Below are 23,241 nucleotides of genomic sequence, written 5' to 3'. Positions count from 1 at the left end.
AACTCTGTGGGGACAAAACAGGTCACTGCCATGCACAAGCTCTATCCCTGTTGGGATTGTGGAGCAGGATTCCCCAACTACGTGATGTAGCATGCAGAGTTAATACCTTACGCCTTCTGCATCCACCTGAAGAATTATGTGCTTCAGTGTTCGTGTGTTCACTGCGTGTTGGGGTGTTTTGTTTGTACGTTGGGATCTGTACGGCTTATATGTGCTGGGAGGGACATTGGGGGGAGTGTGCCCATGGGGTATTTTAGGGATTTCATACATCATTGACTCTACTGTTCAGATTCTCGGGGGCTTCTGGAAGAGTATAAAATTAGGTGTGATGGAGAGGGCAAGGGGATCCCATACAGACACTGAGCTGGAATTTATCTGTGAGAAAGATAGCCTCTTGAGCTTTATGTTAATGAGGATACATTTGAGAGATTGGATGGTTCATGGGCTTAGATCCATGAGATATGAACTATTAGGTAATAGCTGTCAAAGACTCCTGAGACCTATTAGATCATTGAGTCCATCCCCGAACAGTCCATATATGTGACGTTATACTTGATCTTGGCCAAGAAGCCGCAATAATCTGTTCTCTGTCCTCCGTGTTGTTCTCAACCCCTCCCAGTTTAGTGTTGCCTACACATGTAATGAACGTTCTGTCACGCCCCTCTCCCAGATCATTAGACCTAACTCTGACCCCTGTGGCATCCCTCTATTCCTCCCACAGCTTGATATATTGCCATTTGTCATCATTAACCTTTGTTTGCAGCCTTCAGGCATGTACCCATGCTCATTTCCAAGCCAAAATCGACTGGGCCCCTGCAGATTTAGCAATGCGGAGGGTATGAAAGGGGTGGATTAGCAGATGCTTTACTAATGGGGTAGCTACCAGAGCAGAAGGAGTGTTTGGCTGCGAAGGTGCCGTACTAATACATAGCATTGCCACCTCTCATTCTAGCCCCTCCTGCCTCGAACTTCACTGCGATCCAGAGTTCAAGGAGATATTTTTACCAGGATTCATTCCACTGAGGTTTAAGTGCTTTCCTAGTAAATTGTAGCTACAACGAGTCCTCTGTGTAGCGAAACACAGAATGGCTTGGAAATACTGCTAATGTGACTGGGTTTCTAATAAGAACCTGTGGCTGGTGTAATTCAGTGGTGTCTGGTGTACCCAGTGGTGTTCACTGTACTCCTTTCCCCTGGGAATGGCCCCTGGTTTGGGGAATTCTATTTGAGATTACTACCTTATGTACACCCCTCCCACCACAAGGAATGTGTCTTCTCTGACCTCCTATTTTCCCCTGCTTTATGGCCCTCTGGCTCTGGCGATCTTGCGTCACAGCTGCCATATTTTTCACCAAGGACTATCCAGGACTCTACTTGAGTCTGTCGGTATCACTGACTAAACTAGTTAGTGCAAAGTTGCCTTGGCCAATGTGAGGTGCTCCCTCCATTCAGAGACTGAGTTAGATACGTCCGCAGCACACGTAGAACTGGTCTCCCATTCCAGGGAAGGGAGAGAATGGGAGCAGCACACCTGTAACTCAGACAGCACTGGGCCCAGCCATATATTCAGCAGTGAGCCCATTGATAACTTCTAGAGACTGGTCAGGCTCTCACTATCAGTTCTGTTGGTGGTGGTGATTATTTTATTAATTTTTATTATGACATCTATAGGTCTTAGCCAAGATCAGGGCCCCATTGTGCTAGGCACTGTACAGACACACCTCCATTAACAAGCTTACAGACTAGATACGGCAGACAAAGGAATGTTAGCCCTATTTTACAGATGGGGGACTAAGACACAAAGCCCACAAATTATAACTGTTTATTGGTTCCTTAGCTTTTCAGCTAGTTTTTTTTTTTTAATTACTGGGTATTAAGGTTTGCTCACGACAGACTCATTAGTTCCTCCATCTACTCCCTCTTTTTGTTAATAATTACAGAGAAGCCGTAATTCTCTGTTTGAGACATCTTAACTCATTTCCATAGCAACAGTTTGAAGCCACAAAGACTAAACCATCAGTGAATTGTCTTTAAAAATACCTCTTAATTAAGAAAAAATGAAGGGATTATTGGTAACTCATTTAGCGTGCTGGCTAGTAGAGAATTGGTAACTTCTGTCCTGAATCTGCCTTTGCACAAGATATTGCTTGTGTTGGGTTCAGGTTCGCTCCATTCTTCTGTCGTCTTGTGCAGCTCATGGGACATCCCCAAGTTTGGGACATTGTACCATGATGTTGCCCAGGGCTGTGAAAAAGCATCACAATGTTAGGCTAGTAAAAGCAGGTGCCCTCCCCCAGGCAAAATTATAAACATTCTGCATATAAATAGTTCTTATTTCTTGTTATTTATTTGTGTTACAGTAGAACCTAGAGGTCCCTTCCACGCTTGGAATTGTGCCAGGCACTGTACATACAGATACAAGGTCATTCCTGTTCCAAAGAGTTTGAATCTAAAAAGACAAAATAGACAAAAAGTGGGAGAAAGGGAATATTCTTGCCCCTATTTTACATATGGACAGCTGAGACACAAAGAGATGAAGTAAATCCATTCTCAGTCCCTTTGTATTTTTAAGACATGGAAACAAGGGCATTAGGTTGTTTTTTAACTTAAATTTGTAGTATGTTAATATAGGAAAGGTAATAGATCTAACTGATCCATATGTAGCAATAGAAGCTCATGTGCTTCCGTTTCTCTGAACTACAATGTACAGTTAAGTACAGACTGCCTTGCATACCTGGGCAGGGGAACCAAGTACAGTAACTTATACAAGTACTAAACCAAAACTGTAGAAATAATATTCTGCACTGTTATGGCATCTTTCATCCAAGGCTCACAAAGCACTTCACAGATGATGATAAAACCTATAACTAGAACCCTGTGCGGATACAAAATTTGTATTCACATCTGATCCACAATCCGCAAACGTGGTCTGCAGATATCCACATGTGGATGGGGATATCCGCAGATTTGCAGGGCTCTACTAATAACTAGAACTGGTCGAGAATTTTCGAACGGAACAATTTTCCATCCGAAAATGCTGATTCCACGGAATCAAAATGTTCCGAGGGAACTTGATGGTTTTGTCAACTTTTCATGAAATCTCCCTGCCTGCCTGGTTTCCTGCCATCCCACCAACCAGTGACTGGCAGATAGGCTCCCTGTGCTGCACAGTTCTCTGCCTGCCCACTAGGCAAGTGCCTTGCTCTGTGGGATGTCTGACAGGCAGGCTGGGTGGGGAGCCTGCCCAGCTAGTGGGCTCTCTAGGCTACCAGGCTGTGCAGCAGGCCAGCTCTCAAGATCCCTGGATCCCTGGCAGTCCACCTGTTGGGCTGTCAGGATGCCAACATCCAGCCTGTCTAGCTGCCTCCCTAGCAGGAACCTGGGAAGCTGGCCAGCTGGGGAGCCAGGTCGCCTGCTGTCCAGACTACGAGCCTGCAAGCAGAGAAATTCGATTTTGAGTCTCACAAAATGGAAATTTTCTTTCCTTTCCCTCCCATAAAAATGTCTAGAGTCGTTTTTGTTCTGGTTCAGAATAAAACCTTTTTCAAAATCTCTAAATTTTCATGGAACAGACAATCTATTTCCTGCACAGCTCTCCTAAGAACTTCCTGCACATAAGGGAAGATGGGTAAACTGAGGCACAGAGCGACTTAAGGGGAGCTGTTGTGTGAGGGTTGCAGTGATATTAGAAACAGACAGTTTTCATGCAAACGTCCATGTTAATAACTTGAAAGGGATGAGAAAAACAGATCTGGCCATCCCTCCATCCCATCCATTCGTCACCATGGTTTGTATTATAGAATTATTTCTGACCAGAAATGCAAGGGACCAGCTACTTCCTGAGAACTGCAGCTGCTCAGCACCTCTGAAAATTGGGCCCACTGTTGCCAATGTGAATGTATTTCACCAGAGGAAACGGGAGTCACGTGACTTGTCAACGCAGCCCACTGCGCTGCTGAGAATCTCTTTTTAAAAGCCATTGCTGTCGTCTCTTCTCCATTTGGGAAGACAGCTCCTATTTTAGGCAGTGCACTGACATTTGTTGTATGTTACAGTGATTATCAACCACTGTGGCTGGGTTGAGACTTCTGCTCATCTTTTCTGTTTCCCTTTCTTTTGCCTCCCCTCATTCATATGAATGGGGGATGAGGAAGTTTTCAGTATCTGTCTAGGGCTCACTGAGATATGCAGTGCACCTTGCTTCTCAAAGTCACTGTCTTTTCATGTTTCCTCTGATGTGCTTGAGTGCTGCTGTAATGGATATGTAGAGCAGAGTGACCTCACTCAAGCAAGTACATGGGCTCGGAGCACATACCAAGCAACATTAATTGCTTTCACTGAACTGCATCTGGCCAATGAAAGCTAATGCAGTGAGTCAGTGCTGCCCTGGGTTTTGCACTTTCTTTGCACTTGGCTTCCAGGATATTTGGGGGTTATGTGTTTGTTTTTTATTGCCTTTCGTTTTTTACTCTTCTCTCTGTCCAGCATGTCCTTTGTATTATTCATCACTCTTCTTTCTTTTTTTTCTGTCACTTAATTTCTTTTTCTCTCTTCCTCTTTCGTGCCTCTTCTTTTTCTTTATTTACTCTTTTCCTTTACTCTCTCTCTCTTTCCCCCTTCCCACACTCTTTCCAAATACTCCTTTCACTCAAGTGGAGAGTGCTGTTTCAGGGCACTCTGTGTGTCAGAATTAATAAACTGTTGGCTTTCCTCTTACACAGAGCTTGACAGAACTTCTAAAAGATCTTTCCCTGAAAAGCCAGCATGAATAATACTTAAAATGGTTTCTCCTCTGGATGCTTGGAGCCCCTCCTATGCCACGCTGTGTGTTAATGTCCATTACTGTCCTCTTTTGTTACTGTTAATGTTGTTTCATGATTCTTTGGAGGTTTAGATCTTGCTCCATCTTTGTGTTGCCAGGGCTCCTAACCCATAGTTCTTTCAGGGGGCCAGAATGAGCAAGCACTTTCTCAGCCATGTAGTAATTGAGCGCAGGAAAGCACAGAAAAAGAAGATCTGCTTTTCCCCAGCAAGACACTGCTGTGTTGACTCTTTCCATTCAGAGAGGTTGCAGATACCCTGTTGTACTGATTAGAGAAGTGTGGAACCTTGGAGTAAGACCGAACAAACCTGATTTTAAAAGAAAAACAGAACTAATAAGTGCCTTGCTGAGACTGCATGATATGTCAGCATCATTATCTAATGCAGTGCAGAGCCTTTGAGCTACTGTAATGAAATAAATTAAAGTCTCTACTTTGTCCTGTGCTTATCTGCTTCTCATTTTAAAGCATATGCTGATGATCAGCCAACCAACAGAATCAATAGCTTGTTCCCTGTGTGTGTGTGGCGGGGGAGGCAGCGTTAAAGTGACCCTGGTGCTAGTTTGAAGGTGCTGGATTGATATCCGTGGTGACCTGAATGCTCTGTCGCGTGTGTACCAGCAGAGCTGGTAATTCAGGCTTTTGTGAATGGTACCCCATGCTCCCTACTTCTGTGATGAACTTCTGCTGGGATCTGAGTTATTGCTGCTGGCTCCTACCCATTGAGTCATGTACTATAATGGATTGGTACAAACCCCTGTCTTGTCACCATGAGTCTGTGGTTTGGAGCAGCCAAACATTCAGGAAGGGTTATAGTGTGCACAAGTGGTGAGAGGCACCAGCAGTGATTGCCTGATACCAGTCCAAAACATACATTGGGACAGTTGCCTGAAAATGTTGGGGAGCCCTGGCCTGTTCATCCATACAGTGGATAATGCAGGGGGCAGTTCGAGTGCAGGCTCCCCCTACACCTCTCTCTTCCTAGTATGCTTCAGACCTGTGTTAGAGAGATTGCTTGTAAAGTGAGACAGTACTTCAGCCTTCAGGCCCACTGAGTCCATAGCATCTGTGTTAAGGCTGCCCCAGGGATACTAGTTGTGACCTCATCTGTCTAATGACTATGGTTGTCCATCAGAAATTGGAGAGAGCTACCAGCTAGTTTTAAATAGGCCACTAACAGACCTCTATTGTTAATGACTTTCAGTCATTACTGATCTAGTCATGATTGGAAATTCAGCTGAGCTAGAGGAGAAAGGCTCTGTTTCTCATTACTGATCCTTGAACCATCCAGTCTACAAACTGCTCCATTATTTTTTTTGCTGGGGAGCTTCTGTACCTGTTATTTTAAAATAATATATTTAGTGAGGAGGAGGGAAAAGTAAAGGATGTGCAGGAGTCTTATGATCTCAGCATGAGCGAGCACTATGGTATGCAACTGTGCACCCAGTTTTAGGTTGCTTCTGAGAGGCTTGTGGATTAATAACTAATTGATAGCAATTGGCTGCCAAACTCTATTTTCCTTCTGACTAACCAGCAGCTGAGCTGATTTCCAAGCTAACTGTTCCAGTGTAGAGATAGTGAGTGTCCGGTATAACACAGCACCCTAGATCTTTTAGTCACCTCCTCTGCCAGCCTCCCTCTGTCCATCTGGAAGCACACCTGCAAAGGAGATATATGGGATGTGTGTGCACATCCTGCTGCAGCCAGGTGGCAGAATCCATCACTTACTGTAGTGCTAAGCACCACTGAAGACTTTTTGGGTACCCCAAGACTCCCATCCTGTCAGACCAAGTGTAGACTTTGTAGACCAGGTTGGACTTTATAGGCTCTTCATCTGTGTAAGTTACGTAATTATTTGTGAAACATTTCTCATTGCATTTCTGAGTGTCCAGCAATTAGCTGACAATTGAGAGCAACAACTGGGCAGTTTTCCCCTTGCAAAGGTGAGAGGGAAGGGAGTTGAGCAAACTCCATGACATTTTGCTTTGTAGCTACCCTTCTTCGTCTCCCCTGCGATATTTTCCTTTCCTTAATCTCGTGGACGCCAGCAATAGTTGAATGTTGAAATGTTTGTTTTGAGTTGATAACCTGATAAATGAGTACATCAAAGGCATGTCTCTCCTTGTGACTGAACAGCAGTCTATCAATACAGAGATATTCTTTACCAGCACAATGCAGCAGCTGATTTCTCTGCAGTCCTAGTCAGCACCACAATAAATAAACCTTTGATTTCATCTTAAATATAAATGTTGCATTCTAGATCTAGACCGTTTATCCCGACAGGATGGGGTTGAGGTTCCTGCTCTGTTGCATAATTGCTTTTCACCTCCTTAGAACTGCAAATAAACAAGGGATTTTTTTTTAAAAAAAGAGCCCAACCTTCCTTTCAAAAAGAGGAATGGTGGTTTTATAATGTAGGTTCCACTAACCTGTTCTTAGGGTACTCCCTCAGTAGGGCAGAGTGCCTAGACTGAATGGGGTTTTGTTATTTCCTTTTCACACTGCTCCTCCAATCTCCTGATATAAGACGAGAAGCAGCCAAAACCATAAACACTTGTGCATTGCTGCTGATGCAGTCTGCCTGACAAATTTCCACCTGAGTGGAGGCTGCATTTAAGTGGTGGGTAAAGTGATCTCTTTGTATGGAGTCTGTGAAGCACTTCAAGGTCCTTTGGGATGAAAGGTGCTGTAGAAATGTCAGGTGTAGTACGTGAGAGCTTGGTACCGACAGTGCGTGTATTTCGGTGTGATCTACACTGGCACAACTTTGGCTTGCGAGCTGCAATGGGGGAAAAGGTTGAACTGCCAGCAACATACCAATCTTGGGAATTTTGACAGCAAGGAAGCCTGTAGCAGCAGCAACTATGTGTGAGTTCTGGCAGTCCTGGGATTGCCTGCCTCCCCCACTCCCTTGAGAATGTTATGTAACCGGAGGCTACTGAAAAGGATGAAATCAAACTGGAGCAGGTACAGAGAAGGGCTACTAGGATGATCTGAGGAATGGAAAACTTGTCTTATGAAAGGAGACTTAAGGAGCTTGGCTTGTTTAGCCTAACCAAAAGAAGGTTGAGGGGAGATATGATTGCTCTCTATAAATATATCAGAGGGATAAATACAGGAGAGGGAGAGGAATTATTTAAGCTCGGCACCAATGTGGACACAAGAACAAATGGGTATAAACTGGCCACCAGGAAGTTTAGACTTGAAATTAGACGAAGGTTTCTAACCATCAGAGGAGTGAAGTTTTGGAATAGCCTTCCAAGGGAAGCAGTGGGGGAAAAAGATCTATCTGGTTTTAAGATTCTACTCGATAAGTTTATGGAGGAGATGGTATGATGGGATAATGGGATTTTGGTAAGTAATTGATCTTTTAAATATTCAGGGTAAATAGGACTAATCCCCTGAGATGGGATATTAGATGGATGGGATCTGAGTTACCCAGGAAAGAATTTTCTGTAGTATCTGGCTGGTGAGTCTTGCCCATAAGCACAGGGTTTAGCTGATCGCCATATTTGGGGTCGGGAAGGAATTTTCCTCCAGGGCAGATTGGAGAGGCCCTGGAGGTTTTTCGCCTTCCTCTGTAGCATGCGTGACTTGAGGGAGGCTTCTCTGCTCCTTGAAGTCTTTAAGCCACGATTTGAGGACTTCAATAGCTCAGACATAGGTGAGGTTTTTCATAGGAGTGGGTGGGTGAGATTCTGTGGCCTGCGTTGTGCAGGACGTCAGACTAGATAATCAGAATGGTCCCTTCTGACCTTAGTATCTATGATGCTCCAGGGAGGCCGATAATGTGGCATGGTGTCCTTGTCTGTCTATATTGGGCTACATCAAGGGGTAATTGTCCTGGATGAGGGGCTGCAATGTTAGTGAGAGGAAGAGCAGAAATGCAGTAGCAGGAGTGCCACAACATGGAAACAGAAAGGGGCAAAGCCCCCTGCCCACTCCCCCCAGCTCCCAAGACATTTGGTAAAATTTTGTCCCTCGTCTGGTAGTGCTGCTGCAGCAGCCTCAAAGACAGCTTAGTGCCAAGCCAGCGGGTCTTCTCCCCGTGTCCATAGAGAATGGCAGCAGCAAGAGGAGCTGGGGCTGCAACTGCTGCTGGCTGGCAGGGGTAGTGCTGCCTCTCCTGGGCTCCCCACATGCTGCCTGCAGGGGAGGAGGGTGCTGAGGAGCTGGCAGTGTATGAGTGGGGGATACCAAGGAAGTGGCTCTGGGGGTGCTGGTTCTGGCGAGAGGTGGTGGTAGCCTGGCAACAGCATTGCCACTCTTAGGCCTTTTAAATGGCACAGGCTGTGCAGGCCCTGCTCAGGTGCCCAAACTCCGCCACCACTTCCTAGTAATTCATGGGCAAGGCAGGCTCAATCTCAGGCATCTGGCTGAAGTGAAGGACCCAGCCTGGCCACCAGGGGGTTGGCACAGAAAAGCACCAACCCCACCCAGCAATTCAACTTCATGGCAGATCTGGTAAGGCCCACCCCGCCCCCCTTCTTTGTTGGCTGCAGAATTGCTGTTTAGTTAGATGCAGCCCACTCCACCCCTGGCCCCTGGAAGCCCCAAGTAGTGCCCCTGATAGTCAGAGCCGCTGAAAAGGGAGTAGATAAAGCAGAAGAGGGCTGAGGAAACAATATACTTGTCCACACCTAGACCAATCAATATGGGCCAGCAAGCCAGTCTCCTTTGCATCTATAGATATCACTGTCTGAGTAATTGCTAAATTACTGTCTGAGTAATTGCTAAAAAAAAAAAAAAAAAAAAATCTTTCCAGGATTAAAAATGCGGTACTAAGGAGCCTCTTTTCTGTGTCTCTTCTCTAACTGTCAGTCTTCGTTGTTCTTGGAAGCTGCCGTTAAGTGTCTTATGAAATGCAAAGAAACCCAAGAAGATGGCATTTACTTAATTTAAAAAGGTAATAATGGAAACTGCGATTTGATCTGGTGAGGCGTGTGTGGCAGAACCCACTGTGATTTCCGTTGCACCCAGTCAAGGAATATCCAGCAGACCGGGGACTGGAAGGAAGCCCCAGGTCCCTGTCCCTTCCCTGTGTTGTAACCAGCATGGCTCTGTTGAACAGACATGCTGGTGAAAGGTGCTGGCTTGACAGCCATAGGCGACTGAAATCTTCTGTTCCTCCATGGAACAGGGAGAGCAGCAGAGCAACCTTCCACGTGCTGCCTTGCTAATGTGCCTCAGCCCTGAGCGGCAGGCACCACTGCTGAGCGTGAGAGAATAGTTCAGTTTCCATCTCTCTGCTCAGGCTACCACTTTAAGACATGGAGGACTGTGAATCAGGAACTGCACTGGAACCACATGGTCTTTTCACAAAGGACACAGTCTGGCAGCTGGTCACTACTGACTTGGAGTGGATTTGAACCAGTGACTGGGTGGTGAAAGGCTCTCTATGCCATTATCGATCTTGGCTCCCTCCTGTGGTGGCGCCATGTTTGGTTGTTAAGAGGACTCTACTCAGTGTATAATAAACGCATGTTTTAGCACCAAAGTGGCAGAACTTTTAAGACCATTTGAAAGCAAATGCAGGAATCTCCTTAGGAAGTGGAATCATGCTATTCAGAATCCATCACCGCACAAGATGGCTTGTGGTCTGATAAATGCACACAGAGCTCTGAACTACTGAATGCACTTTACCAATGGCACTAAACAGCTCGGCTGCTGGGAGAAGTAGCAGGGGTAGAGCTGATCTCAGATCAATAATACAAAATGGAATGGATGCAAGCAAATAGCTGCTTCAGTGTGATACTGCAGCACTGGCTCACTCTGTCACCTGGTCTGCATGCTACAGTACATCCCTGGGGAGTATATGGGCTGTTTCAATTAACCACATCTATTGGTATCTGCTGGAAAACATTCCCTCTTTTTGCTGCCCACCTTGCACCTTTCTGAGCTGGGAAAAATGACTTCAAACTCCCCTTCCAGAATCTCTTCCCATTCTGTCCCCATGCTGTGCCTCTTCAGGAGGTGCCTAGCTGGACAATGTAGTGGCATTAGTCAGCCTTTCTGTCCCGAGGGGGTGTAGGGATTGTCCAAAAAAAAAAAAAGCCTGCTGCACTCCTAAGAAAAGGGGTCCCCCAACAGTGTCTGTGCTGTGGCCGTTACCTTCCACTCTCAAGAAACTCAAGGTCAGAGCTTCTTGTCTGAGCTCACTCTCTGACATCCCCGTAAAGGGAAATTCAAGTAGAGGAAGCGAATGGCTACTTGCCCCATGTTCTCAAAGGCTCAGCAGGCTCTTGTAGTTCATTAGTGATCCCAGGTTGGATGGGTGACTATTGTTTCTACTCTGACCAGTGTCACCAAGAAAATGTCCAGTAAAACAGCTACTGAAGGGATACCCCTCAATCTGCGACTCATGGAGTGAGGATAAATAATGGGGCAGTGAGGGGTAATGAGTGGATTTCTGTCTCCTTTCCATCTTTCTGTGTCTAACACTTGTAGATAATTGGCCTGTGCCCCTACAAAGTCTGTCTGCCTCTGGAAGCTAGCATACATAAATGGCAGCTGCGGTGTGCCAAATGTGCACAGCTGGATGTGATGTCATTGCTGATACATCTGGAACAATATCTGCGTTGCCCTGGGCATGACTTAGGATGTGATAGATCCATTGGCAAGAGAGAGTCCACACCCAGTGAGGGAATAGCTTATTCTGCTTATTTCTCTCCTCTCTTCTGATCTCCCATTCACCATTTATCTTCTCTACTTTCCTGTTTTTCTTTCCTTTCTTCTCCTCTAGCTCTTATTGTGATAGAGTATTTTGCTCCCCATTCTCTGAAATGGGACATTGTTTTCTCAAACTCTTTTTGTTTACAATAGGGGAGCATTAGAAGCATTTGATGTTTGCTATGTACTAACAAATCAAGGGGGTTTCTTTTTCACTTTACCATGTGGAGAAATATTTTTTTTTAACTCTTCTGAGGTCCTGAATGTGAGGCTTCTGAACTGGAGGAGGCAGTGAGCATTCCCAGCATCCTCTCCAAGGCCTTTGTTCTGGTTCCAGACTTCCCTTCCATAGCAAGATCAGGCACAGTCTCTTTTCTGTGTTTTCAGCTCCTGAGGGAGCTGCTGTCTCAAGTGACCTACACTGTCAACAATCCTTCTCCCTCCCTCCCATTCCCAACCATAGAATGTGACACAAACAAAAGTGCTGGCTCACAGATTTTATTTAAATAATCTTGTACAGTCTGAAAATAAACCTCCACAAGAACTAGGTAGGGACTGATTAAATCCCCTGCAGCATGAGCTTAGTGATGGCATTTGAAAGAGACTTGGTTTTGGGGACTTTCCAACATGCACATAGTACGTTACTGCTTTATTGTGTATAGCATCTTCCATGCAAAATGCTTCCTAAAGCTGTCTGCAGAGTTAAATAACAAAACTGCAGAGAGGTGTAATTGCCAATAGCAAAAGGAGACAGAAATTCTGAGGTAGGAGAGAGAGACATTAGATGCAGGATTTCACATCCAGATGAAGAAGGAGAGTCAAGGACAGATAGAATTGCAGGAGGCCACTCCCAACATCTGGAGCTGCAGAGGAGAAGACGACACTGGCACCAACACTGTCCGGATTGTATGGAGGGACAAAGAAGGTGGAGGCTATACGGGTGGAGGGAGAGGAGAGGAAAGTGGTCAAGAGCCCAGATTCTTCTCTTGTATGTTGGAATAAATTGGGACTGACTCCACTGAAATCCATGTGTGAAATTACACCTGTGAAAAATGGGTTTAAGTACTGGGAGCTGTGTGATGCACTGGACACTTGTTGTTTGTTGTTTAATGTTCACAGGGAAAAGTTCTTGTCCCCCTGACAGTGCCAGCCTCAGGGATAATTCAGGAAAGTGTGGACTCTCCCTTCCTTCCCTGTTCAGGCATTAGAAAGTGAGCATTCCTTCCCCATCCCATCCAGCTGACAGTGAGTGCTCCCTTCCCTTTCTCCAGCTCACCCCATCTACCTGGGTGAGGGCTCTTTTCCCTTCTCTGCTATTAGATCACGAGTTGTCCATTTTCTCTTTCTGACAATTTACTAATAAGTGTGGTACAGAACAATTACAAGAAGGTGTGCTTGGGGTATTAATGAACCACCATTGATTAATTTATTACACATGTGCACACAGACCCGCTTAGACTACTGGCCCATCCCCTTTCTCTAGCAGAAACCAATGCCTGATGCTTCAGAGGACGGTGAAGCTCCCTCCCCCAATATAGGAAAGTGTTTGTGTCAGGCTGCATGCAGTAGTTGGATTCTTTCTGGGCCCTTGCCCTGCTCAGCTTACATCTGTGGTGTCTTCCCACAGTTGGTGGTGATACAGAGGGTGCTTTGAGAGGGCTTATCCCATGTCTCCCCCATGATAACATGCTGCACTGTCACAGCAGCCACGAAGCTGGCCTCTGCAGCATATCATCCTGGCAACACTGCAGCCATCGCTGTGCTGCAAATGGCGCTCAGCCTGCCCTTGATTGCATCCTTTTGCCTTCCTTTGTCAGTGCCAGGCACTGCTCGATACTGGCTCAGAGACGCACTCTTTCCAAAAAGGGTCCTGCTGATTCAGCCTTTCCGAGAGCCATTTCCAGTCCCACCTCAGCGAGTGACCCTGAGAGGGCAGCTGGCTCCACAATGCAGCAAGCCACCGGCTTCTCAAAGAAGTCCATTTGCTCACTTGACAGAGCTCCTGCAGGGTGGCAGTGTGCCACGTCTGATGATGTGCCGTTTCCTTTGGTGAGAGGGGCATTGTTTGTTATGCTTTGTGTGCTCAGCGGATTGGGGTCATTGAACATGCTCGAAGTGGAAAGGGTTGGAAGTCCTTAGTGTGTTCAGTAGAAAAGACATTGGTTTTGTCCTGCCTCTGCTCTGTATTGCCATCCCCACAAAGACTGCCGTTGGCAGATAGGACATACAGTGCCTTTGAGCCTATCGCAGCATGGCTGCATCAATCCAGCTCTCTTAGTCCAAGATTCCAGCTGTGTGGAAACGTGCCAGCATCAGGAGGAGGAGGAGGAGGAAGTGGTTTGAGGCTTGGTGAGGGAGATAAAAAACACTGGGAAAGGAAGAAGAAGAGTCATTAAAGAGGTGCTTGCAGGCTTGGAAGAGAGTCCCCCAAGCAGGAAAGTGTAGAGATGGATGGTTCTTTTAGAAACTGAACAAAGGGGCAGGTTTCCTGTTAGGAGGTGTCCTATAATTGTATGCCTGCTGCTATTCTCACTAGACAAATATAGTACTATTAAAAACCTTATGGATTTAGGACCCAACCTGGGACCCCACTGCCCATGCTGATCTCCCTTAAAGGGGTCCTTTTTTGTTTGCTCAGTTTTGAACCTTTCAGAAAGTAGTTCTATTATCCAGAAAGGTTGGGGTTCTGTACTGAGAAACTGTGCATTGTCTGAGCTATCAGAACAAACAGCCTGGGTCTTTTTAGCAAGACAAGGAAAAGGAAACTGGGACAGATAGTGTCTGCATCTCTGTTTGTGCATGTTCAAGTATAGCAACGTACGTGTGTGTGTGTGAATGTGTGTGTGTTTATTAGAGACACAGAGGTCACTCTAGTAGTCTCATGAGAGAGAAAATGAAGCCAGTGTTAAGATGCAAATATTCTACTAGCAGAATGGCTGGAGGGAATGAGGAATTTTTTTAAACAGTTTTTTAAAGGTATGTAGTGCAGGTATTTGATGGCCTTGCACTGCATGGAGTTGACTTGTGTAGCTCCTGAATTTGATACTGGGTTCTGCCAGGTCTGACTTCAAGGGAGGGGAGGCATAGGTCAGTGGTTTGAGCATTGGCCTGCTAAACCCAGGGTGGTGAGTTCAATCCTTAAGGGGGCCATTTAGGGATCTGGGGCAAAAATTGGGGATTGGTCCTCTTTGAGCAGGGGGTTGGACTAGATGACCTCCTGAGGTCCCTTCCATCCCTGATATTCTATGATTCTATTGTAATATGTTAGTCTCTGCAAGCGGCCAAGGGGCAGAGGAAATATCAGGGCTGACTCTACCGGACAGCTAGTCATTTAAGGGAGCACTATGTATGGGGCAGTGAAACACTTGGAGACTGTGTAGATGACTGTGGGTTGGCAGGGATAGATGTTTGCCTGGCAGAATCCCTGCATCTGGGCTTTGAAGCAGTAATGAGAAGCCCCAGGTGACAGCATGCTCCTGACAGGTGCAGTATCCTTATAGGACCCAACTGCATCATACAACATGAAGGCAGCTCAGGAAGTCCTGTATGGTGGGTTCATGGTTCACTAGGGATGTAGGTGTCCCAGAGACGGGCTGAGCTAAAGACCTATACCTAATCTCTCCCTTACAAATTGCTGACAGATAGTTGCATCTAGAGAATATGTTGTTACCAATCTGTGACTTTCAAAGGCTGGAGTTGTGTAGGACGTCATGTCTTATCACAGACTTACTTTGCTCAGCCCTGTCCAAGTGCACTAGCAAGAGCTTCTCTAGAATCAGCCCCATGCTTGGAGGCTCTACGAGAGGGTGGCATCCCCCAAGTCCATTTTGTAGAAATATAGGACTTCTCTTGGCTTTCTTCCCATTTGGGATAAATGTGAAGCCTACATAGGAGCCAGCTCTTCTCCTGAGCTGAGCTGCAGCTGCTGATATGACATGTGGTATGGCTGATATCAGCCCCCAGGGTTCTTGGATGTCAGAATGGAAGATTAACATTGGAGCTGTGGATGGTGCGCTAAAGAAAACAGCTGTGACCAAAGGGGCAGGGACATCCATTTTACCAGGAGCCAAGTATCATCCTGTGACAGCAGTAATTTGGCTTAAATCAGTAAAGAAGTCTCTTGCAATAGAATACTTGTCACTGGCAAGCCTCCTAATGATACCATCCCCCTCCCCTATATTCTAAAATGTCCCTTCCTGCGTGTATGAGAAGGGAGTTGGCAAAACAGGAGAGCAGTCAGGATTTCATTGTCTGCAAATATGCCATCGTTTTTTTGTTTAACATTATTTTATTGCAGAGAGACTGCAGAACAATAGAAAGGCACTTATATTACTGTGAACTCTGCTATATGAAACATTATATCCATCTGCTGAAACATCACTATTTTTGTCCTAGGGCTAACTGTGAAGTGTTGGGAGCAGTGCTGCAGCTTGCACAAAGCCCTGAATTATCAGCCTTTGCCTTAATTTTTGTTCCTTGCAATCAAATTCCATTGTTGCCATTGTGACAGAAGTACGATTTAATAAATGCAAAGTAGGAAAGCAAGAAAAGATGCATTGGGGGAGTCTTTATAAAACATCACTTGGAGGAAATGAATTATGACATTTCAGGGAATTTAAACAAAGAAATACTGTCTGTGTGATCATAAACTCAGTCCTTTCTTGCAGCTTGAGCTCTGGCAGTGTTGGTATATTTCATGTGTGTTCTCTTCTCTCTCTCTCTCCTTTTGTTTTTTCACCTCCTCTTCTGCTGTGGGCTGAATTCCCAGGAGGTGGAGGTTAGTATCGATTTTTGAATCTGGTTTCATTTAATCTTTACAGGGCATCTGTGTCATGTTCCCTGTGTTCTCCACCCCAGCTCCCTCCCTCTAGTTTTAATTTATCAGGAGAATATTTTGAGTTGATTTGAACAGTTGCATGAAGTATTGCCAGGATGAGTATGTGTCTGTGTAGAGCCCTGCAGATCTGCGGATATCTGTGGACCATTTTTGTGGATCATGGATGGATGTGGATCCAAATTTTGTATCTGCACAAGGCTCTATGTATGTGGTTGCCTGGGTATATGTGAGTGAGTGCCTATATATATGCGCATATTCATATTGGCCCCCATGCAGAGGGCCACTTAAGTGGGAATGAAATGATGCACAAGCCTGCTGCTGGCCCTCTGCGCAGGGGTGAATTTCATCCTGAGAAACTGTATATGTAATCATCACCACAAGATAGAGGGCACTACTGATGGAATTGAAACAGCGCCTATCAGAGAGGATTGTTGTTAAATATTAAGCATATAGAGTGCTCAGCACTGTATAAAAGTCTAGGAAGACTCTGTTCCTGCCTCAAAGAGTTAATAGTCTAAATAAGCCCAGACTGTTCAAGACGGACCTCTCAAGGAAGAGCATTCTACAGGGTAGTGAACTCCTAGTACCAGAGGCTGAATTTCCTTACTGGAAGGGACAGTCAACAACACAGTTGTTCAAAGGGTGTAGAGTGTATGATCTACTGTAAATTAACATAGGCCATCAGGGAACTACAGAGAGTCTTTCAAGAATGTTTGTTCATGGATGGCAAAGGTAAGAGACCTGCAAGGAGAAACCCATTCTAGTGCTGACATTACAAATGAGATGCACATCAGTATTCTCTTCCAGGGCCTGGATTCATTTACTGTTAAACCCCTCCCTTCCCTTGTGTTTTTGTATTCTCTGCATTTGATTCTGTACATATAACATATTAAAGGCTGGGGTAATCGATTATTTCTTATCAAGGTATAGCCAAGGTCCAGATTCCAGAGAAAATAATAACAATAATGATAATAAATAAATAAAAAGATGTTTGCAGTCTGTTCAAAAGCATCCGGGGGTCTGGATTTGGCCCACGGTCCACCTATTGACTACCCCCGTTAAAGGAGAACAGCTCCAGTGATTGTGATGGGGCTGTTAACTGTTGGTAACTTTTCAAATCTGGAGACTCTCAAGACACAAGGGAAGGATTGAGATTTAACCGTTGCACAGCATGGGGAGGACGTGTGGCTAGAGCAGGGGACTGCAAGTCAGGGCGAGGGGCACCAGAAGGTGGGGGTAGAGAGAGGACTGGGAAGGCTTTGCCCGACACGTGAGGTAAAATGTTGTCCCCCAGCTGGTAGTACTGCTGGGGCCTCAGAGGCAGTGCAGTACTGAGCCAGCAGGTCTTTGCCCCCCTGCCCACAGAGAACAGCAGCGGTGCAGGAGTTTGGGCTGGAACCGCTGCCAGCAGTCAGGAATGGCACTGCCTCTCCAGGGCTCCCTGCACACTGTCTGTGTGGGAGGGGGATACCAAGGAGCTGGCTCTAGGGGTGGTGGTCCCGGGAGAGGTGGTGATGGCCTGGGCAAAGTGTTGCCACTGCCAGGCCTTTTTTACTGTGCAGGCCCCACTAGGAGCCTGAACTCTGCCGGAACTTCCTAGTAATGCCTGAGGCGGTGCAAGGCAGGGCCAGGCTGGCTCAGTCCCGGGTGTCCGGCCAGAGTGAAGGGCCAAGTCAGGCCACCAGAGGGCACTGGTGCTGATTAGGGGGTTGGCACAGAAAAGCATCCATCCTGCCCAGCAATTTAACTTTGAGGCTCAGGATCAAATCTGCTAAGGCCCATTCCCACCCTCCCTCTTGAGACCCAGGCAGTGCCCCTGGTCAGGACTCCTGGGTTCTATTCCCAGATCTTCTGACTTGCTGTGTGACACTAGGCAAGTCGCTTAATCTCTGCACCTCAGCTTCACCCCCCACAAAACATGAACTTTAGACCCATTGGGTCTGGTATTATTCCTTTAATTTTCTTATTTTTATTGCACATCTGACTTTTATCCTTTATTCTCCATTTCCTTGCCTTAATATAGTAGTGTTGCTTTTCCCTGGAAATCTGTGGAAAGATTCTACTGCACTTTTGCTTGGTGTGGACAGAGGCTGCTGTCATGGATGGGCTGGGAAGCGTGGAGAAGCAGTGAGGGACCTCAGTGCTGAGCCATCACAAATGATCAATCACTTTTCAAGATGAGGGAGTCAGAGACAAAGGATGTGTGTTTTTTCTTCCCAAGAATTGTAACTCATTCAGCACCTTAAGAAACGGGATAGAATCTAGCCAAGCAGCATGCTGACATTCTAACAGCGGTGCTTCATCTGACATAACTTTTCCTGCCACTTCCAAGCCATGACCTGATGGCCCCTTAAAATGCAGTGATGCTGGGGCAGCAAGCAATGTACTACTATGAGTGTATGGAGGTCCCTGCACAAAGGAGGTTAGGGCAGTAAGTCCCTGACATTCTAAACTGTAGACTCCCCCTGTTGAATATGTTTGTGTAAATGCACCAGGTGAATTGGGAAAATGCAGATACTCTGCAAGTCTTCACAGGTGCCTTAGAGACTGTTAACCCCAGTTTGAGGTTAGGGCATCAGACTGCCTCTGCCTCCCATGTGCTGGAGCAAGATTTGCACCTCTCTGCAATGAGGCAAGAATTTATGTTCTTCAGTTTTCCTATTTGTGGGGTTTGACATTAAATGAACACACCAAGGACCAAGGCAAATACAATCCTGGAATTAGATTTAGCAGCTGGACTTTGGTGTGAGCGCACAAACATGCACATCCTGCAATCCCTCTGCATTGTCCATCTGCGCAGTTGTGTGAGCAGGCTCGATACTGGAATGTATGAAAATCTCACTCTTGAGCAGTGGATCTACAGAGCTCTGTGTGTGTGTGTGAGGCACACAAGGTTTGTGTGTTACAGGTCAGGAATGTTAGCAGAGCTGTATGTGTGTGTGTGTGAGAGAGAGAGAGAACTAGGCCTTACTGTTTCCAAGAGGACCAAATTCCCCTCACCAGCAATGCAGAACACAGAGAATAAACAAACACAATATGAATCTTTGCATTGCCTTTGTAACCACATGTGTAGCCCTCTGCTAGAGTCCCAGACATGAGGAAGGCATTATTGTTACATCCCCAGGCCAGTGTTACCTTAAACATTGATCAGGCTCGTAGTTCTGAGCATTTGGATTTTGATATTTGGCATGTGCTGTTGACTAAGCTGTTCTCTCTTTCTTCACTAGGATGACTATATCAAGAGCTGGGAAGATAATCAACCAGTTGATGAAGGTAATTTTATTTCTTGGTTGTGCTCACTTTTTAAAGAGCTGCTGACTTTTCCGGGAAAGGTCCTAATAGAAAGTCCTGTGGCTCTGAACTGAAGCCCTTTCTGAGACGTGATCTGCACCAATTACTTGATTCTTATGTGGAAACAGAATCTTTGTACCCCCAAGGAAACCCAGCAAGTGGGGCTGCCGATTCAGTGGGTGTCGCTCTTCCCGCTGAGCCCCACCAGCCAGTGAAGGTACAATGGAGGTGCCCTCTGTTGGAAGAGATTTTAACTGAGGTCTTGACCACTGTGGTCATTAAAGATCTCATTCCACTTTAGTAAGAGTCCGTGTCGTGGCTAAATTCTAGCTTGAGTAAATTCCGCCTGCATTTTCCCTGCAGATTCAGCATGGTACAGTATTCTTCACTTAGATGCTGAAGATTTGGGTAGGGATGCTGCTGCAGCTGTAATCCAGCCTGTGTTTACTATACTTCAGTGTAGAGTTAAATGATCCCCCTTGGCAACTTTTGTAAAGACAATATATAAATGCTAGGCGTTGTTATTTTGTTTTCATCTGCTCCTGTTGCTGATTCTCCAGCTGAAGTCAGGATCCTTATTTTGACTCCACAATGAATTGCTCTGGAAACAGGCTAGGGTTTTGAAGTCATGGATGATTCTTGTTTCAGCTTCAGGGGGAATGTACTTGAAGAAACAATGAACCTATCTTTATGAAGCTAGCACTAATCATACAAATGAATGAAGAAACCCACTCCGGAAATATGACAAGTAGGCTAAACTGAATCAGAATAGGTTGTATTTCAGGATTTGCTATGAGGCATCCACTTCCCTTTAAATAAAAGATGATATTCTTTGAGTGTTGATCCTCCTGTCCCCCACCCCTCTGCACGGTTTTACTGCACTCCTGAACGTTATTCTCATTTGGGCATGATCCCTGCATTGGCTCAGGATACTGTCCCATCCTGCTTGAGGTGTACTGTTGCCCTGTTGCTATGCCTAATGCTGGATTTCCCTTCAGCCAGGGCTGTAAAACACAAGGCATCCGCTGGTGTCAGAAGCAGTTTGATAGGAGCTCTAGCTAGCAGCCAGTGCTGCCTGCTGCAGCTGGTCATCTGTCCATGAGGAAGTTCTCTAGGCAGTGGGAGATTGTCTTCACAGAGGGTTGGACAACATCTGAGACCGAGCATGTGACACATTAAAAAAAATCTTACGCTTGTTTCTTTGCAGTGCTTGAATTGGCCCCCAAACTGGAGAGACAGAAGAAGCATGGCAGAAATTAGTTCTACCTCATTTATAGATGCATAAATTCCAAGGCCACTGCTGTGATCCTCTAGTCGTACTTCCTGTATAACACAGGCCACAGAACTTCCCCAAAAGAACTCCTAGAGCTTTTAGAAAAACATGCATTGTTGATTTAAAAATTGCAAGTGATGGAGAATCCACCATGACCCTTGGTAAATTGTTCCAATGGTTAATTACCATCACTGTTAAAAATATACACCTTATTTCTAGTCTGAATTTGTCTAGCTTCAACTTCCAGCCATTGGATTGTGTTACTCCTTTCTCTGCTAGATTGAAGAGCCCATGATCAAATATTTGTTCTCCATGTAGGTACTTATAGACTGTCATCAAGTCACCCCTTACCCTTCTCTTTGTTAAAATAAATAGAGCTCCCAGAGTCTGTCACTGTAAGACACATGTTCTAATCCTTTAATCATTCTCATGGCTCTTCTTTGAACCCTCTCCAGTTTATCAACATCCTTCTGGAATTGGGGGCACCAGAACTAGATATAATATTCCAGCAGCGCTAGCACGAGTGCCAAATACAGAGGTAAAATAACCTCTCTACTCCTACTCAGTTTGGATGTCTATGCATCCAAGGATCGCATTAGTACCTTTTGCCACAGGGTCACACTGAAAGCACATGTTGAGCTGATTATCCACTACAACCCCCAGTCTTTTTAAGAGTCACTGCTTCCCAAGTTAGAGTCCCCCATCCTGTAAGTATGGCCTACGTTCTTTGATGCTAGATGTATACATTTACATTTAGCTGTATTAAAACACACATTATTTGCACCCAGTTTACCAAGAAATTCCAATCGCTCTGTCAGTTAACTACCCTCTTCATTGTTTACCACTCCCCCAATTTTTGTGTCATCTGCAAACTTTATCAGTGATGATGTTATGTCCTAGGTCATTGATAAAAATGTAAAATAGCATAGGTCTAAGAACAGATCTGGGGGGGTGGGGTGGTGGGGGAGGACTGCACTAAAAACAACCCCCTTTGATGATGATTCTCTGTTTACAGTTACATTTTAATACCTATCAGTTAGCCAGCTTTTAATCTATTTAATGTGTTAATTTTATATGATTAAAAAAACTAAAATCAAAATGTTGTGCAGTATCAAGTCAAATGCCTTACAGAAGTCCAAGTATATTATATCAACACTATTATCTTTATCAACAAAACTTGTAATCTAATCAAAAAAAGATATCTAGTTAGTTTGACAGGATCTATTTTCCATACACCCAGGTTAAGGGCATTAATTATATTACCCTTCCTCAATTCTTTACTAATTGTGTCCCCTATCAGCCACTCCATTATCTTGCCCAGGATTGATGTTAGACTGACAGGTCTATAATTACCCAGGTCATCCCATTTACCCTTTTTTAAATATTGACACAACTTTAGCTTTCTTCCAGTCTTCTGGAATTCCCCAGTGTTACAAACCTTATTGAAAATCAACATTAATGATCCAGTGAGCTCCTCAGCCAGCTCTTTTAAAACTCTTGAATGCAAGTTATCTGGACCCGCTGATTTAAAAATGTCTAAGTTTTAGTAGCTGCTATTTAACATTCTCCTAAGATGCTAGTGGAATAGAAAGGGAGTTATCATCATCTGATATGACTGAGTCATCTGTTTTTTCCCAAATACAGAACAGTAATATTTATTGAACACTTCTGCCTTTTCTGCATTATTATGGATAATTCTACCATTTCCATCTAGTAATAGACCACTGTTAAAAACATTTTTGTTCCTAGTATGCTTAAATAAACTCCTTATTCTCCTTAACTCTGCTGGCCATAGATTTCTCTTTGTGTCCTTTTGCTTTCCTTATCAGTGTTCTACAAATCCTAGCTTTTGATTTATATTTATTGCTACCAAATTCCTCTTTCTTCCATTTGTTATATCTGCCTTCTCTTCCCCTCTAAACCAAGTTGGTTTTTGAACCAATGTGGCCTTCTTCCTTGATAGTGGATTTTTGGGCATCTAGTAAAGTATCCTTAAACAATTCCCAATGATCGTTCACATTGTCTGATTAAATTCTTTCCCATGGCTGATTTGGTGCATAATCATTTTCAGCTTTGTAAAATTGGCCCCCTTAAAGCACTAAGTATATATAATTCTGGTCTGGACATTATTCTATTTGCACATTATAAATGTGATCAAGTCGTGATCACTTGTATCTAAGCTACCATTAATTTTAGTTCTGTGATCAGGTCCTCTTTATCTGTGAAGATGAGATCTAATATAGAATTCCCCTGTGTTAGATGCAACACTTTTTGAATTGGGAAATTGTCATCTGTAATATTTTAAAAATACCAAGGATATTTTGGTACTGTCAGCAAAAGATCTCCAGCAT

At 44.9% G+C, this 23,241-nt stretch overlaps 1 protein-coding gene across 2 annotated transcripts in view; it reads left to right on the top strand.

The window, feature by feature from the left end:
* The window catches only part of SPOCK2 (SPARC (osteonectin), cwcv and kazal like domains proteoglycan 2), a 55,699-nt gene that overhangs the window by 10,229 nt on the left and 22,229 nt on the right, over positions 1 to 23,241 (top strand). The window contains exons 2-3 of one of the 2 annotated variants that reach the window (XM_038408789.2): positions 16,258 to 16,266; positions 19,554 to 19,599. In XM_038408789.2, coding sequence (XP_038264717.1) covers positions 16,258 to 16,266; positions 19,554 to 19,599 — 55 coding nt within the window. The remainder of the gene's footprint in view (positions 1 to 16,257; positions 16,267 to 19,553; positions 19,600 to 23,241) is intronic. The other variant, XM_038408790.2, reaches the window with a different exon arrangement.

The sequence above is a fragment of the Dermochelys coriacea genome, chromosome 7 (assembly GCF_009764565.3).
Source record: "Dermochelys coriacea isolate rDerCor1 chromosome 7, rDerCor1.pri.v4, whole genome shotgun sequence".
NCBI classification, from domain to species: domain Eukaryota; kingdom Metazoa; phylum Chordata; order Testudines; family Dermochelyidae; genus Dermochelys; species Dermochelys coriacea.
The sequence above is the reverse complement of the archived record's forward strand: the minus strand, read 5'-3'. Positions and strand labels throughout refer to the sequence as shown.